We start from the raw sequence: 17,929 nt of genomic DNA on the forward strand, positions 1-17,929 counted from the left end.
TATATATATGTTAGAAATCTGTTAGGGTTGGCGGACGACTGCTTTGCTAAGGTTTCAAATGGCGATCGCCATTGATTCTGTCACTCGAAGCTTCCGCTCCTTTCTCCTTCGTTGGCTCGCACTCATCTTCGTCGGCTCGCACTCATCTTCGTCGGTTCGCGCTCTTCGTCTGCGCTCGACGACGACCTATTCGCGTTCCATTCTGACAAAGCCGCTTGATCTGTTCGTCTTCTGACAGAGCCGCTCGACGCGTCTTCTTTTCAGTTCTGCCGCCGGTGTCTGCGACAGAGCCGCTTGTCATTCACTGTTATTCACTGTAGCTCAACGCCGACAACTCTCCTTGCTCTGATGGCGCCTCCTTATTTGGTTGAGCCAGACAAAATCTTCTTTACTCACGTGGTGGGTAATCCTCAGTTGTAATCCGCAGTGAGATTCCCCTCAAGTTATAAGAAATCTCGTGATGATATAGATGATTGTACTTTTATTAAGAAGGGAAGTAGGAAAGGTGGAAAAACAACAATTTTTTTCTCTGAATCAGAAGTTTCTACCCTGACGGAAAAATTCAAGTTTGCTCTTATTGGAAAATTTCAGTGGGGACGCCCTTCTATGGATGTTATCAGAAAGAAAGTTGATGATCTTAAGCTAGTAGGCAAGTGGAAAGTGAGACTCATGAATATGAGACATGTGTTGATCCAACTAACAGTGGTTGGAGACTACACCAGAATTTTCTCAAAGAAATATCTTAATATCGAAGACAAATCAATGAAGTTACTCAAGTGGTCTTCTAATTTTGACCCAAATCATGAAACTCTCACTGTACCAGTATGATTTAGTTTATTTGGTCTCTAGCTGCATTTTTTTCACCTTCTTGTTCTCTACTCTATTGGGGTCATCCTTAGGGATTTTTTGAAACTAGATCTGCCTACTTTCAACCTAACCAGACCCTCTGTGGCCAGAATACTTGTGAAAAGGGATATTACTTTACTTGATGTTTCTGAAGTTCTGGCTAGGCACAACCCATTATGGTTTTTGACAACAAATTGTCATGGAGCACAGACCCCAATATGGTACCCACTATAAGATGTTTGGTCATGTCCTTGATAAATGTCACAAGTTTCATCGAAATTTGAAATTTAAGGTTCAAGCGAATAAGGATGGGTCAAACCCCACTGCTCTGAACATTTTAGTTTCACTTGGGGATGATACCACCAGACAGGAGGCGTCTGTTGCCCCTGAGGACCCCCCTGACACTACTGTTACTGTTACTGCGAGTGATGTGATGATGGCACCTTCAAACCCCATTGAAAATAATACTGATGGACTGTTACCTACAAATGATAGAGTTCAGACTGATAATCAGTTACTGCGAGTGATGCGATGCTGACACCTACAAACTCCATACAAAACAATACTGATGGACTATTACCTATAAATGATATTGTTCAGACTGATAATCAGGAGAGCCTTGCAGCTGTACTTCTTCATGAAGTATCCGGTGTAGCGGCAACTCATACTTCACATATTGTAGAACCTATTGTGGGTATTACTGTTGGTAATCCTTCTGCTTTAGCTCCACCACATCAGGCCGATTCTTCGGAGGATGAATGACAGGTTTATACTTCCAGGAGGAAGAAAAATAATGGAGATCTACTATAGCTCAGGAGTCTTATGGATGATACTTTGGTTACAACCAGTAATGGTCAACACCTTACCAATCTGCTAGCTGGATCCCTACCGAGATATAGAGTCAGTGGCAAGACTAGATTGGGATTACCCACACTTTTTCAGCGCCCGCGACTAGATTGGGATGACCCACACTTTTTCAGCGCCCGCATGGTTTTTTGATTTCTTTTTATTTCTATATGTACCTATCTTTTACATTTTTTGGTGTGTGTTGTACCGTGTGAGTTGGGTGTTTAGTCCCACCCATACAAACCTATCTGTATCTTTATCTTTAATATATCAGCCCTTGAGTTTCTTTCAATTTCTATGGGTGGGATCCTATAGAAAATTAATATTCAATATCTTCAATTTCTATGTTTGATTATTTATATATCAGCCCTTGAGTTTCTTTAATACCCAAAGAGATAGGATCCTCCCTTTCAAATCAGCCGCCTCTCTTCCTTTCCTATTTCTATTCAGTTACTTTCTCTATTCTTTTCCCATTTCTATTACTATATATATATATACATATGTTGATTGCTTGCTTAGGGTTTAGTTCCTAATTATTTTAGATTTCTATCTTCGACATCCCTCTCTTTTGAGGGTTGTTTCTGACGGCGAGAAGGTGTTTCGGCTGTAGCTCATCTTAGGTGGTGATTATCTCCACTCGTTCCATCCTTCATGTTGCTGACAACCCCTCCAGAGCCAGTTTTTTTTTCCGCCAACCCCTCAAAGGCCTGCTTTGGCAGCCGCCAGCTCTACTGGGGCCCTTATTTGCTTCCTTCAGGGCCTGTCCTTGCCGCCGCCAGCCCCTCTAGTGCCTTTTCCTGTTGCCGTCCACCCACAACCACCTCTTCTTTCTGTTGTTATCCAGTTCAATACTACCGCTTTTGCTACCTCGTACGTCGCAACCATCTGCCGCCAGCCTCCTCCTAGCAGTCCCTCATTACTCCTACGCCCTCCAGCGTCACGGCCACCTGCTGTCCAACACCTTCCAACACTGCTGCAACTCTCTTCTTTTCCTTTCATTTTTGTGTTTTATACTGTTTTCTTTCTTATTTTACGGAGTCGTCGTTGGAAAATGTTGTTTTCTTGTTTGTGTTTTAGGTTTGAGGATTCGTCGTTGTAACTTTTGTATTTAGCAATAAAATTTGTCGCTCAATCGTGGTTTGTGTTAACTCCGATTTTGTTTGGTATCATAACTAGCCTAAACCTAACCTAGTTCTATTATAGAGTTTCCTAGCATCCGCCTCATCCCTCCACCAAAAAATTTCTTCCTATTTCCAAACCGTAGCCAAACTTTAACCGAAACCTAATTTTCCCTTGTTAATTTACAAAATCAGCTACCGTAATTCAATTTGTTTTTACTCTCTTTCACCTCTCAACTTCAAATCCTAGCCGCCGTACCATTAAGAAGATACATGCTCGAGCCAATCTGGGAAGAGATACAATAAGAGATTCGCTGACTTCAGCGGTGTCTTGCGGACATTAAAGATGAAACAAGAGATACAGTACCGGTTACTACTAGCTTACTACAAACATAATATTCAGACCTTGGCTTTAGAAGTGGATATACCTTGTCACCGAGTGACCACAACATCTTATAGTCGGATTTTAACCGTAGGATTTTACAACCATAGTACATCTAGGAGAACTCCTAAGATGACTTTGTCAGTGAAAAAATTGATTCAGAGTGGAGAACAGGTGGAACCAATCCACATCCATAAACCTGTCATAGTTAGGAAGTATTGCAAGTGCCACCGATTTGGGCTTTTTCAATTAGACTACAAAAGAAGGGGGTGATCTATTTCACTAAGAGGGGCATTCTTGAAAAATTGGGTAATGACACTGAAGACAGTGAGGACACAAAGGAGGAGAATCGACTTTCAATTGGGGAGCTCCAACTGAGTCTGTGGGAGAGACTACAACCGACTTGAAGGTGGGTGTCTAAGGTAGTCTTGGGTTTGAGGAACTGATATCAGAGGCATAACAACCCTAGGTAAGAAAATATCATGCCATATCTATAGACTCATTCCTAAGTTGCCTCTACTAAGGGAGGGCCAACACGTCATAAATGAGGCTCTTTTGTGCCATACCTGAAAGATTATATAGAGCTATTTAGATGTTAGATTCAGTTCAACTTGGTACCCATCATCAGATGCCCATATAAGAGAGGTGAACATTAGCCTTAAAATTTTTTTGAGTTTGATGGAAGGAAAATTTTTCAATGGGATCTAGGTCTTATTAGTGAAGAGGTCTCTCCTGAGTGGTTGCTAGTGATAGTGGTGCAGCTTGTTATAGATTTCAACCGAGTTAATTCCTCCTTACATACTTGTTTATCAAATTCACTTGGATGAGTAGGACAGTGGAAGAAGCCAATTGTTGATTTGATGGCTTAGACTTTGTTCGTGAGTATACTCGTCTACGTAAATTTTCAGTTATGATTGGGCCAAAACATGATGAATGTATATTCTATCAATATGTGTTTTGGAATGCCAATGCCATCAGATTGACTTATCGGGAGATTACAACATTTTTGACACCTTCAATGTGATCGACCTGATACTATATAATGACGAGACAGAAGCTTAGACGGATGAGCTAGAAGCTCCCCAATCCCTGGAAATTGATGTGGGAGCTTTTCGCAGACGCTGTACTGTAGCTGCTTACTATATCACGGTCTCTCCTGAGTGGTTGCTAGTGATAGTTGTGCAGCTTGTTATAGATTTCACCCGAGTTAATTCCTCCTTACATACTTGTTTATCAAATTCACTTGGACGAGTAAAAGTGTGGAAGAAGTCAATTACTGATTTGATGGCTCGAGACTTCGTTCGTGAGTATACTCATCCATGTAAAATTTCAGTTATGATTGGGCCAAAACAGGATGAATGTTTATTCTATCAAGATGTGTTTAAGAATGCCAATGCCAACAAATTGACTTATCGGGAGATTACAACATTTTTGACACCTTCAATGCGGTCGACCTGATGTAATATGATGACGAGACAGTAGCTTCGATGTGTGAGGTAGAAACTCCCCCAATCCTGGGAAATTGATGTGGGAACTTAACACAGACATTGTACTATATTCTATCAAAATGTGTTTGCTCAAGTTTTAGTTCCTGATTTTTTTTTATTTCAAATTTCCGCCTTCAGCGTTTTCCCCTTCTAAAGGTTGTATCCGACAAAAAGAAGGTTTTTCGACTTTGACTCGTTTGAAGTGGTGATTATCTCTGATCGTTCCATCCTTTTTGCTGCTGCCAACCCCTTCAGAGCCTGTCATTTTTGCCACCAACCCTCCAAGGTCTATTCTGGCGGCCACCAGCCTCTCATGGTACCCGTCTTTGTTGCGACCAGCCCCTCAAGGGCCTGTCCTTGCTGTCGTTTGCCCCTTAGGGCCTCTTCCTACTGTTGTCTAGCCAGCAACCGCCCCTTCTTGTTGTTGTTCAGTTCACCACTACCTCTCCTGCTCCCTCTTATGCTGCAGCCACTTGCTGCCAACCCCCTCCCAAAGTTCCCATCACTTCTATATGCCCTAAAGCGCCGCAACCACATGCTACCCAACACCTTTCAACAATGCCACAACTCTCTTCCTTTCCTCTCAGGCTCGCAGCTCTCCTCTAGAGGTCGTTTATATGTTTGTGTTGTTTTCTATCTTATTTTGTAGAGTCATAATAAACATATGTTATTTGCATGTTTGTGTTGTTTTATGTTTCAGGATTCGTTGCTGTAACTTTTGAATTCAACAATAAAATTTGTTGTTCTGTCGTACTATGGTTTAATTGCGGTATCAATCCATTACAAAAGACTGAGAGGAAAAATCTTCGAGTACATGAAGCAGGTAAAGACCCTTCAAAACGGGAATTATTATATATTTATAGGTTCCAAGCAAAGTAACCTAATAGAATTCTTATTAGAATAAGCAGGAGCCTTAGAAGGGGGTTTGGCCAGCACATTGGGGCTAGGGAAGGTTGAATCGCTCCTTTCTATATTGATTCTTCACTTAGGATCGGACGTGGGAAAATAGAAAACAATTGTACAAAATTTCTAATTATTTCATTCATTACATGGACTTAAATAAGTTACAACTTCTAACAAGTAAACCAACAAACATTCCTTTTTACACATAACTTTCAACACTCCCACTCAAGTTGTGCAAAAGATATCCACTAAGCCCATTTTGTCACATATTTATGACAAGTCCAATGAACTAAGTCCTTTAGTGAGGTAATCGTCCACTTGCTCCCTATTAGTTACATGATTTAGCTCCAGTTGTTTGTTATTCAGCTTTTCCTTGATGAAGAATCTATTGATCTCCAAATGTTTGGTTCCATCGTGTTGCACCGGGTTGTTGACAATGCTGATTGTTGAGTTGTCGCACCATAACTTCATTTGAGTTCCTTGGTACACCTTAAGTTAAACCAACAAGGCTTTCAGCCACATCATCTCAATTATCCCTAGTGCCACGACCCTATACTCTGCCTCTGTTGTCGAGCTTGCTAGCATTGACTGTTTCTTTCTCTTCCAAGAGACCATGTTGTCACTTACAAACATGCAGTATCCTGATTTAGATTGTCTTTCATCTGCACAACTTGCCTCGTCAAAGTCACAAAAACCGTCAATGTCTACATGTCCATTCTTTCTGGAACCCTTCCCTGGTACTCTTCAGATATCTCAGGATCTGAAACATTGCATCCATATGACCCTTCCTTGTATGATACATGTAGCAGTTCATCACACTTATTGCAAGAGATATGTCGGGTCGTGTGTGACATAGATAAATCAGGTGACCCACCAATCTCTGATGCATCTCACGGTCAGCAAATTCACCTGCCTTTGCACTCAGCTTGGTATTCTGATCAATTGGACAGCTGTAGGTTTGCACCCCAACATACCAATTTCTGTGAGGAGATCCACTACATACTTTCTCTGGGATAAGAACATCCCCTCAGGTCCACGGGCTACTTCAATCCAAGAAAATATCTGAGTTGTTTCAGATCCTTTACCTCGAATTGATTCTTTTGTCTTCCCTTTAAATGAACAATCTTTGTCTCATCATCACCGATGACAATTATGTCATCTATATATACAACAAATATGGTAGTGTAACCATGTCATCGAAAGAACACTGTGTGGTTTGCATTGATTTGTTTATATCTCGTGTCAATCATTGTCATTCTAAACCTGTCAAATCAGACTCAAGCAGTACTTCAAGCCATATAGTGGCCTCCTGAGCCTACACACCTTTCTTACTGTCTTGGATGTATTGACTCTTGGTGGTAACTTTATATATTACCTCCTTCAGTAGCTCCCCATATTCAGCTGCGTGCAGGCGCAGGCACGCGAGCGCAGGCCCCTGAAAATGATCCATAACACATGTCCATACCCTATGGTGCCATTTTTACTGAGCATCATAAGCTTTAACCATGATCCAAACCTTGGTAAGCCATCTTAACTCAAGCTAAAATCCAAAAATCGTGAGCCCCCACATGACTAAAACCCAAACCCATGCCAAGAGGCCACCTCAGCCCAAATTGAGCTGAGAGCTCCTGTTCTTGACAACTAAGCAGTGGGGCTAAGCTCTCAATTGGCCAGCTAAGCATCCCCATAGCCAATTTCTATAAAATCTACCCCTCACGGCCATGAAGTGGAGTGGTACTGTGAAGATCCACTTGCACCCAACTGTTTTTTTCCTATCTGGTAGTGTACAATCTTCTATATTCGGTTTTTATCAAGAGCCCTATGCTCTTCATGCATAGACACCTTCCACTTGAGATCCTTCTTGTTGGCACTGCAGACTCTGTTCTGTTAGTTTGCTTCTTCCTCCGTGTATACATCCTTAGCTCACCTTCATCTTGAATCCCACCACTTCTGGGTTCAATCCCTTCAATTTGCGCCTCCTCTTTTATTCATCTCGCATCTCAGGACATGTCATTGCTTCAACTCGCACCACTTTATCACCACAACTGCTTGCTCTCTCTTGCCTCATATCTTCAGTGTCTGTTGAGTCACCGAAGGGTGAATTCACCTCCAAAATGTAGTATGGTTCAAAGCCTCTGAATGATATATCCATACTCACAAAGTGTCTCGGATGGTTTGATGCCTTTCACATAGCATACACACTCAAATATCGTCAATGGAAGGATCTCACTATTGTCTCCATTCAACATCTGACAAGGAGATTTACACTCCAACACTCTTTAGGGCATTATATTAATCCATTGAGCATCTATCGGTACTATTTGCCCTCATAAGTGATGTGGGGCAATCAATGTCATCATTAAACTCTGGGCTACCTCAAGAAGATGCTGATTCTTTGTCTTTGCTACTTCATTCTATGCTGGTATATATGGGCATGTGGTTTGGTATTGTATCCCTTTAGCTGACAGATAGTCCCCAAATATTTTGTTGATATATTTTGTCTCACTGTTAAATCTCAGTGCTTTCACAACTTCCCAATATTGGGTCTGGATTGCCTTGTGAAAATTTTTAAAGCAAGCAACCACCTCTCTCTTCTGTTTCATCAAGTATAACCATGCACCATGAGAAAAACAATCAATAAACATAACACAATAATGATATACATTTATAGAACAATTTGGGCAAGGTCCCCATACATCAAAATGTATTCCCATAACTAACATAAGAGCTCCTTGTGAGCTTGCCAAACTCACAAGCATCACACACCAGTTTCTCCTTATTTGCCTTTTCATACAACGATGAATATAAACGCTTGTGATGTAGCAGCAATACATCCTCTGCACTCCTCTCAAATTCTCCTGCTCTAGCATTCTCAACCATGGATGTCATGACTGAGTTCATCCTCTCTCTATCCAAGTACCAAAGGCCATTATGCCACGTGTTTGTCCCAAGTTTTCGGCCAGTTCCTTGTTCTTGAAAGATTACCTTTGGGATATCAAATAAAACAAAACATTTTAATTCGAGTATAATGATACTAATGGATAAAAGGTTCACTGTAAAGGAAGGAGCATGCAAAACATTGGACAAAGTCATAAAATTGGTGCACCTCTCTATCCTTACCAACCACAGACTGTGTTGTATCATCAGCAGTCTGAATGCTCATCGGGAACTGTTAGATGAGTATAAGAAGAAAATTCGCTGTCACCTGTCACATGTCGAGATGCACTAGAATCTACTATCCATTCTGATGAACTTGTGGTAGATATAGAGGTAAGAGCATATGTATGACGAACTCCTTTGACTGAGTGAGCTTAACTAGCCTTGTTTCCTTTGATGACGATAAGGCGGAAGCATTCCCATTGGCATCACATGCCGCTCTCTGCTTCCTCTTTAATATCTCCATTAACTCGTGATCCTCATCGGTAAAGACCACCCTTATCTCTCTCTCGTTCTCCGATACCAAGCAAGACCAAACCAGGCCTACCTCAAACCATGGGCTACTTCAAACCATTAAATCGAGGTAAAGGATCTGAAACATGGTTTAACATACCAAACGCCTGAAATTTTCCCCATTGACTAAAATACGAATTGGAAGATTTACATGAGCAAGGATTAAGTTGATTTTCTTTTGATTGTGGCCATGGCAACTGTGACTGCAATGCTGAAGAGGTTTTCCTTATGGAAAGGAGCAGAAAATAATTGTTTTGGAGCAACGGGTCAAATTCAATTAGATTGCATAAACCGAGTTTGATGTTTAGGTGAATTCATTGTTGGTCTCTATTTTGAGTTGGATGTGGTTGAGTGACTAGGAGCTTTGCATGTGCCACATTGACACATTGATGGATGGGAGGCTCCAAGAAGATGCTTCCCCGCGTGGGGTGCGGTGCAGGAATTTCCCATATAGAGGCAGGAAACAGATCGGTTCAACCGATTGGCATAGGGGAGTGGCTTGGGGGCGACCGGTTCAAGGTGCATTAGGAGGTGAGTGGGATTTCCGCTCTTTCCTATGTCTCGTTCGATCGAGCGGCACTTTAGGAAATTCAGCAATGCCGCCAACCCTTCCTCTCGTTCCTTTTATGTACTTTCTTGCTTTGAGTCTATTTGTATGCTTGTTAGTCAGAGTTGGGATTATTTCTTGCTGTGTATTGCTTTCAGATTTCTGGTATGGAATCGAGGGAAGTCTTCTTCCCTTTCGTAAGGTTGTATCCGAGGAGGTGCTGCATCCTACTTTGAGTTGGTGTTGTACGCTTCCTTATTCCCTTACCTAACCCTTCTTCGCCCCTCTTTGTAGCCACCAGTCGCCCCTTTCCCCATTCCAGCCCCCAGTCGCATAACCTTGTTGTACCACTTCCCGGCCTTCATCCCACCAACAGCTGCCACTTTCCTGCAGCAAAAGTTCACCTACCGGCACCCAAATCACCACCAAATCTTTTCTTAACTACCTCGCAACCACCATCTTCTTTGCCATACCTTCACCCCATTGTCATCACCACTCCGTCCTCGGATTTTCTCTTCGGCCTGTAGCCGGAGATTGATTTGTTATTGTGTTTTCCCTTTCCGTCGGTGTCAGGCCGTAATCTATATTAATAAAAAGTTGTGTTTTTTTTGTGATTTTGGCTTTCTCCTCCGGTATCATGGCAACTGTGACTGCAATGCTGAAGAGGTTTTTCTTAATGGAAAGGAGCAGAAACTAGTTGTTTTGGTGCAATCGGTCAAATTCAATTAGATTGCATAAACCAAGTTTGATGTTTAGGTGAATGCATTGTTGGTCTCTATTTTGAGGTAGATGTGGTTGAGTGACTAGGAGCTTTGCATGTGCCACGCTGGTACATTGATGGATGGGAGGCTTAAAGAAGATGCTTCTTTATGTACGGATAATGGAGCTTCAAGAAACTTGGGCTGCTGGTGGACAACAACATGGCAATTCGTGCTATTTTGGTTCAACGGGGCAGTGAAGTTTACATGGAAACTTGTTTAGTAGTTAATTGTCTCTTTTATGTATTAGCATATTATGGGTCTGTTTGGGGAAACTATTTCATAACTTTGCTTTTTGGACCGTTGCCGCAATTATATTTTGTTACAACTTTGTTAATCTCTTAAAAATTTTTTGTGTAGGAAATCTGTTTTGAATAACCAAATATATTAGAGTTTGGTAGCTTTAAAATGTTTTTGATTAATTCTTTTAATATGAAAAAGTTTGTTGTTACCATAACAACTTAAAAAAAGAAAGTTAGTTTTTTACTAACTTTTTCATTGCTACTCTCTCTGGCAACTGCAACTGTTCAAACAGATCCAATATATGCTTCTTTAAGAAAATTTCTACCTTTCCTTCTTACAACACTCAAACAAACGGGGAAGTGTCTCTTCTAATGTGTGATGTTGCGGGTCCCCCTCCCACGTTTAGCGCCCAGATCGACCGGTCTAGGCAAGCTGGAGAGTCGATCGGCATCCTTCTTTGGATTTGACTGTTGCAATCTTAAATTATCTTGGGCTTACTTTTTTACCTCCTATGTTTTAGGTTGGCAGTTTTTATGTGTTTGGTATTAGGGCAGTTGTCGGCGTCTCTTCTCCCCTTCAAGGGTTGTTTCCCGGGATGGTGGTGTTTTGGCTGTATTTTGGTATCCAACTGATGATTATCTTCCCTACCCTTTTCTGCATCCTTCTCGGGTCACTCTCGACTGCACTCCATAGTTGTTGTTGTTGGGGCTGCCCCCCTTTGCTACACTGTTGTTCCAGCCCATAATCGATGTTGCCACCTTTCCAAGATCCCTACTACGACGACCACCACCACCCAAGATCCGCTCCAGCCTTGTGTCGTGTTGTATTTTCCCTTTCAAGTGTGTTGGTTCTAACCGCTTACTGACTTTTTCACCAATAATTTTTGCTTGCTTATTTTTATTTGGGTAAACTTCGGTATCACACACATTTTAGTTCATAGGAATGAATGATCATAAGGTATGTCAAGGGAACTAAATAACATGACTGTTTTATGGCATTGAAAGCAGTGGTGGTTATGTTGAAAATATGAAGTTTGAGGTGTCGAAGATATGTCCTTAGGAAGTATTTTTAATTTTTCTTATATCAGTTTTCATCTTTCCTCTATGTTTTGATATTTAATTAGTCTTGTCAACTTCAGTTTTAGCTCATCAAACTTGATCTTCTTTTTATCTAAGGATGTTTCTCAAAGAGATGAATAACCTTGGCTTTGTTTACTATATATGTTTTTGGCAAATTTTTAGCTCTTATTAATAATTGTATGCTTCTAAGGTTCTCCCTTTTCATTATTTAAAAACATATTTATTTTAGTTATTTTATTTTTTGCCTCCTAACACCAGAACTACCTTCTCATGCAATTTATCCCTCTTTTTTAAAGCATCTATGAGAATTGTCTCAATGCAACTAGTTATTTGATCTTACATTTTTTATTCATTTTTAAAGTTTCATCTTAACTTTCCCAAAAATCTATCAAACAATATTAACACAGATCTCACTAACTTGTTCCATTATGATTATTTCTTTTGGTTAATTAATATATCTGCAACTAAATATTGATTTTCAGGTATCAATATGATCAAAATGCACCAGGCCCTGCTACCCAGGTTCGGATAACCTCTACAAAGGATCTCAATTTGAATCTCTCTGTATCTAATGCGAACATGATTTTTCAAGCTTATTCTAGCTGGAACAACTTAAGCCTCGTTGATGAACCTGGTGTAAAAAATGTAAGTGGCGTTTGATAGTTTGCTCATAGTATTGCTGCAACTTGATGTTTTCTTGGCTCAACTGATAATTTTTTCTACTTTATCAGGAAGTTGTCCCGTCAGAGTATGGGGAGGGGTCTGTAATTGATATCAATCATAGAAGAAACTACTTCATTATTCCCCAGAACAAGCTTGGTCTAGATATATATATCCGAGTTGTTGAAACTAATAGATTGGCAAATGTTATTAAGATGCCATCAGGAGGCAACATACGTGTAAAAGTTCCTGTATTGAAAAATATGTTGGACTCTCACATGAAAGGGAGAACCAATGCAGCATCTCATTCAATGTTGACAGTTATCATTTCAGAAGCTGAAGTAAGTTTTAACACTGTCTTTCGGACTTGTTGCAGTATGATCAAAGCTTAATTAATAGTTCTTTATTTTATTTTTTAGGAGATTCCTAAGTTTTCCTTTCTTTTCATTTCTAACATGTAACCCTCACTATCAATACTAACACCGGTTACAAATGATACATTGCACTTTACCTAGCATATTATTTTCCTCCTTTCTTCTTTCACAATGATCTGTAATGATTTATTTTGAAGTGTTCTTTTGATATTGTGTGTGAATTGGTTGGTTTTGACATTTGTTTGCCTTTTGAATATCAGTTTCCTGCCAGAGAAGGAATGGCATCTACCCAATATACAGTAGCTGTGCGTCTTTTTGTATGCCCTTCTACTAGGTCTCATAGGCAACAACAAAGTGCTCGAACTTGTGGTGCCATTCCAGAGCCTTTAGGTGCAGGGAAGTCCATTGTGAAGTGGAGTGAAATACTTTTCTTCAAAGTAGACGATGTGGTAATGTATTCTATGACATCTCTCCAACTAAAGGCAAAATATACTTGCTCTCTAAATTTGACAAGTCAACTTTCAATTTTCATTCTTTATAGTATCAAATATTTTGTTTGTCTTGTTAGGTAGTAAGCATACAAGCTTCTCCAATCGTCTTGTGCAGATTGGATAAAAAAAGGAAAATCAAAGAAATAATATTTTTTCACTGAAATTTATAAGGACATGTACAATGTCAATGTAGAATTTTTTCATTTAACTAAAAAGTTGGGATAGCTCTTTTTTTGAAAGAGAAATAACCTGCTGCCATTCTTGACCTGGAAAGTGGATAATATGTGTGGTCAATGGTGTTTGTAATGGTATGCGGTGCTAAATCTTTTGTTTGACAGCAGATAGAACGTTGCTAGCAGCTCTCCGGATCGAAAATAGCAGGTTGAATGATGAAATGGTGTGGTACAGAGGTTAAGGAGATTTCAACACCTATTCCTGAGCAAGATACAGACATACCACTTGCAAAGGAAATTTACAACATTTCAAAGAGTATAAAATAGAGACCAACGTCTCCGAAAACAATAACAATAATCAAAAGTCCTCCAAAACAGAAAAAACAAGCATAGTAACGGTCTCTTGCTTGAAGAATCCTAATTAGAAGAAAGAAATATAGATAAACTAAAAGGGCAAAAATTCACTTGAAATTTTGCAATAAGATGATTAGTAGTTGGTTCGCCTATACCGTGTTCGTGGTATTTAAATTTTTGTGACAGGTGGAACATGCGGGATTGATTCCAATTGCGGAATGTTGAAAATCTTGTGATTGGGATCACAAAATCAGTGAGACCAGCAGAAGCTTGATGTCTTCAGAAATGGGATAACGGATCTTGTGTGGGATGCTCCTGCATTTTTGCTAGCTCTTGCATCATTTTCCTCGAGTAGGAAGCTTATGGAATTGATTTATCGACACCATAACAAAATCATCATTTTGTCGTGTCAGAGGAAGTCTCACTATACAATCTCTTCTCACGTTCATTCCATGTAACTCTAAAACATGTACTACATTCTAAAGCACATCTTGATAGAAAAAGTAGTCATCATTCTTCAACACAATAAGAATTGGGATTGCATGTAGATGGGTATTCCCACGAACCATGCCTTTAATTTGCTTTTCTCGCTCCCCATGCTCGGTTGGGGGCTTTCTATAAATAAATTTCTGAAAAAATCAACCTTGGAATGACATCCGTTTCATGTTGGACAGCTCTAAGTGGAAACCATCCAGGAGGGAAATTGTCAATCATGATATCCGACAACTCTCTTAATAGGGGTTGTCCCTTTTTAGGTATCGGTTTCTTCAGACTTGTTGTTTTCTTAGGCAATCAATGTTATCCTTGTTGTGATCTCTCTTTTTGGCTCAGTTTGAATCACCGACATCTCTCCCTCAATTATTGGAAGTTGAGACTCCTTTTTGACGTCTTCATTCTTATGTGTCACTATCTTTTTCTTCAACCGCTCCCAGCTCTGTGAATAAGATCCTTCTTAAATTGTGACATTCAAACGTCTTCATTCTTATTTTGCAATCAGCCATTATGTAGCCAAAATTGTGACACTTAAAGTACTTAATAGCAGAATGGATTTGGGGATGTTGTGGGCTCAAACTTTTTTCCCCATTGAACTGGTTTTTCCTCAGAAGAGGTCGGGTGGGATGCTCTATTAAGTATATTCTTGTTGTATGTTTCTAGGGTTGAACTTTGTCTCTATGGTGGGGCAGTCACCTGTAGATGTTACTATTTTTCCCACCTTTTGGGGTTTATATGTCAGTAAGAACCAGTATGATTGTAATTGTATCATGTTGTCGATGGATTATCTTATTTCTCTCAGATATCGAGCTATAGTGTTCTCCTCAGGCTCCTTTAGCTCATATTTTAACACAAGCTATTTTAAGTCAATTGTGTACTTCTATATTGACAAATCTTTATGCTGTGAGTGGTGGAGGCTCAAGAATATGTCATTTTTGTAATGTTGTGGTAGGTACTTGCATTGCATTTCCCTTTTCATCTTTAGACTAGGTAGCGACTTTGCTTTTTTTCTTCACAAGGGTCGGCGTTTCAAATTTTCCCACCATAGGGATGCACTTTTTTTCAACTTGATGGTGGCTAACTAGCTTTTGTTAGGTGGGATGCCATTGCGCTCAAAGACATGTTTTTCTGCCAAGAGCCACAATACTAAACGGTGGACGTTAACATGCATTTTTTGGGGGAACTTCCGAGAACTCAGCAAAACAAGGATTCAATCATCGTAGTGGTAGATCGATTTTTGAAGATAGCGCATTTCGTATCCCGTTATCAGACATTAGATGCATCGCATGTCGCTTATGGTGTGAACGAGCCGAACACGAGCGAGCCCAGGCTCAGCTCTGGGCTCGAGCTCGCTCTTGTTCGACTCGCTAAAAAATATAATTGTTCGTGTTCAACTCATTTATATTTCGAACACAAAATGTGTGTTTATGTTCGGCTCGTTTGCTTAGTTAGTCGAACGCATGTCGGACGCATGTTGTTCACGAACAAAGATTCATTTTGACAACCCTAATCACGCCGTCAGAGGATGTTAAGGGTTGGGGCAAGATTTAAATCTTATTGTTTATATTAAAACGTCATTTAAATATAATTTAATATATTTTTAGTCTAATTTTTTAATTAATAATTATAATTGATTATAAATTTTTATAATCTTGTCGTCAATTACTTTTTTTAAAAATACTAATCGTCTATATATATACAACCCAATGGCTAATATATTAAAGCGGAAAAGATACGAAAATGTTGTATGAGAGATACGAAAATGTTGTATGAGAGAAGATACGAAAATGTTGTATGAGAGGACCTAAAAGAAGGCCCAACTCACACAATACAACACACAAAAATCCCAAATAAAGCAAAAATACATAAAATTAAAAAATCTAAAAGCCACCAAATGGAATCAAAAAGCCACCAAATGACGCAAAAATGCTAGGGACGTCTCACTTTAGTCCTCCCTCTGCCTCTAGTTCTCGGAAGTGAGCCGACTAATAAATTGGTAAAGTGAGTATCATTGCCCGAAGTAACCAAAGTATCATCTATCAAATTCCTGAGCTCAAGTAGCTCTTCATTCTTTTTCTTCCTCCTGGATGTGTAGATCTGTCATTCCTCATCCTATAATTGACTCATCTGATCAATAGGTTGTTCCAAAGTTGGTCGGACAGGTGTAGGCTGTTGCACATCATGATGTCCATAAGCTTGAGTAACATTAACAACTTGCTTGACCTGAACTAGTAGAAGTATTGTCACCTGTAATATTGTGGATAGGTTCTAAGTCAGGTGGGGTTTGAAGAATCTCCCTATCCCCCACGATAGTAGGTTCCAAAGGCGGGAGAGCTATAACATTGTTTGGGGACTGAATGATTATCATATTGCCTGCGAGAATATTGGTATCTTCAGGGGTATCTTTTTTTATGATCAATAGTATCAATAACTTGGAGCTGATCAGGAGGAAATGAATTCAATGCCTTTGGCAGAGCACTGTGCTTTTTTGGTCTGAGTGGGGGTATAGATCGTGACATTGAGAACTTGAGTGGTCGAATATACGACAGTTCGAACAATACGAAGAAAAGGACTGTGCATCTTTTTGCCAATATTCATGATGTTGTGTGCCCAACCAAATTTTCTCAGAAGCGTATGAAGTGATGTTTCTTTTAACAAGTACTCTAGCTTCAGATGGACGGGAAAGATTAAAAATAGAAATTTTCGTTTTGAGTAGCTTACCAAAAGCTGGGGTAATAGAGTACAACATTTTTTGAGTAAAATAATAAAATTTCAGATAAGAGAAGGCGAATCCAAACCGGATTGATTGGTGGTTCCGTCTGTGGGTCAAAATCCACAAACCATTCCAAAATTTTCATTGCTTTGTTATCAATCAAGATTATTCTTTTAGCAAATAATCGTGTGTAATTTTCTTAATTATTTAATTGTATAAGAATGTGTCTTCCATTTAACAGTCCAATTTTTCACTCCCCAATAAAGTGCATAAGCTCAAATTCCTTACAAAATAACTTTATTTTGAGATGGTCATACAAAAATTTTCAAACCAAATTCAGTCAATAGGAGGAAGCAAGTTGAATAACTTCAGCTTCTGTAAAAATGATGACAGACTTCTATTTCTTCCTACCATGCTTTTTATGTCCTCCGCCAACTCAAACGAAGGAGAGAAAGAACACGATTTATGTGCACCTGAGGCGTGGATACCCGCAAGGGCAACAGAATACGATCTGTCCGAAGCCATCCCCAATAGATGGAGGTGCGGCTTTAAGAACAGTGAAGATGGCAAAGTAGAGTGCAAAATTTGAATCAAAACAGGGAGGAGCGTAAACCTCTCTGTGAAGCTTCTGCGATTTCAGCTCAAACGCAAGAATAGCGGACAGGAAACAGTCGTTCCAAACGGGGATGAAAGACTGTGGCGAGTAGAAGCGGACATAGGAAACAACGAGAAAGGACGCCAACGTATCTCGACGGAAGAGGAAACGATGAAGGATGAAGTACAAATGTGCGGTTTCTGCTGACGAGGTACGACAAAACACGATTCGGCAAGAACGGAGCATCATACGAAGACGCGGGCCCTCCTTTGAAGAGAAGAGGCGTGTAAGGAAGGCGATTTAGGGTCCGTTTGAGAGCGCTTATTGGAAGCGGCGGCGTTTTGAAAACGCCGCCCTTCCGTTTGAAAATCACGTTCGCATGGGACGTTTTGAAAACGCTTCGTTTTCTTATCACGCA

At 40.0% G+C, this 17,929-nt stretch overlaps 1 protein-coding gene across 1 annotated transcript in view; it reads left to right on the plus strand.

Annotated features, from left to right (window-relative positions):
* LOC110022921 overlaps nt 1–17,929 on the plus strand; it is a 264,353-nt gene that overhangs the window by 163,338 nt on the left and 83,086 nt on the right. Inside the window, exons 41-43 of the mRNA XM_020722082.1 lie at nt 12,142–12,304; nt 12,391–12,660; nt 12,954–13,142. Of these exons, the coding sequence (XP_020577741.1) occupies nt 12,142–12,304; nt 12,391–12,660; nt 12,954–13,142 (622 nt within the window). The remainder of the gene's footprint in view (nt 1–12,141; nt 12,305–12,390; nt 12,661–12,953; nt 13,143–17,929) is intronic.

Source organism: Phalaenopsis equestris, unplaced genomic scaffold, assembly GCF_001263595.1.
Source record: "Phalaenopsis equestris unplaced genomic scaffold, ASM126359v1 Scaffold000203, whole genome shotgun sequence".
NCBI classification, from domain to species: domain Eukaryota; kingdom Viridiplantae; phylum Streptophyta; class Magnoliopsida; order Asparagales; family Orchidaceae; genus Phalaenopsis; species Phalaenopsis equestris.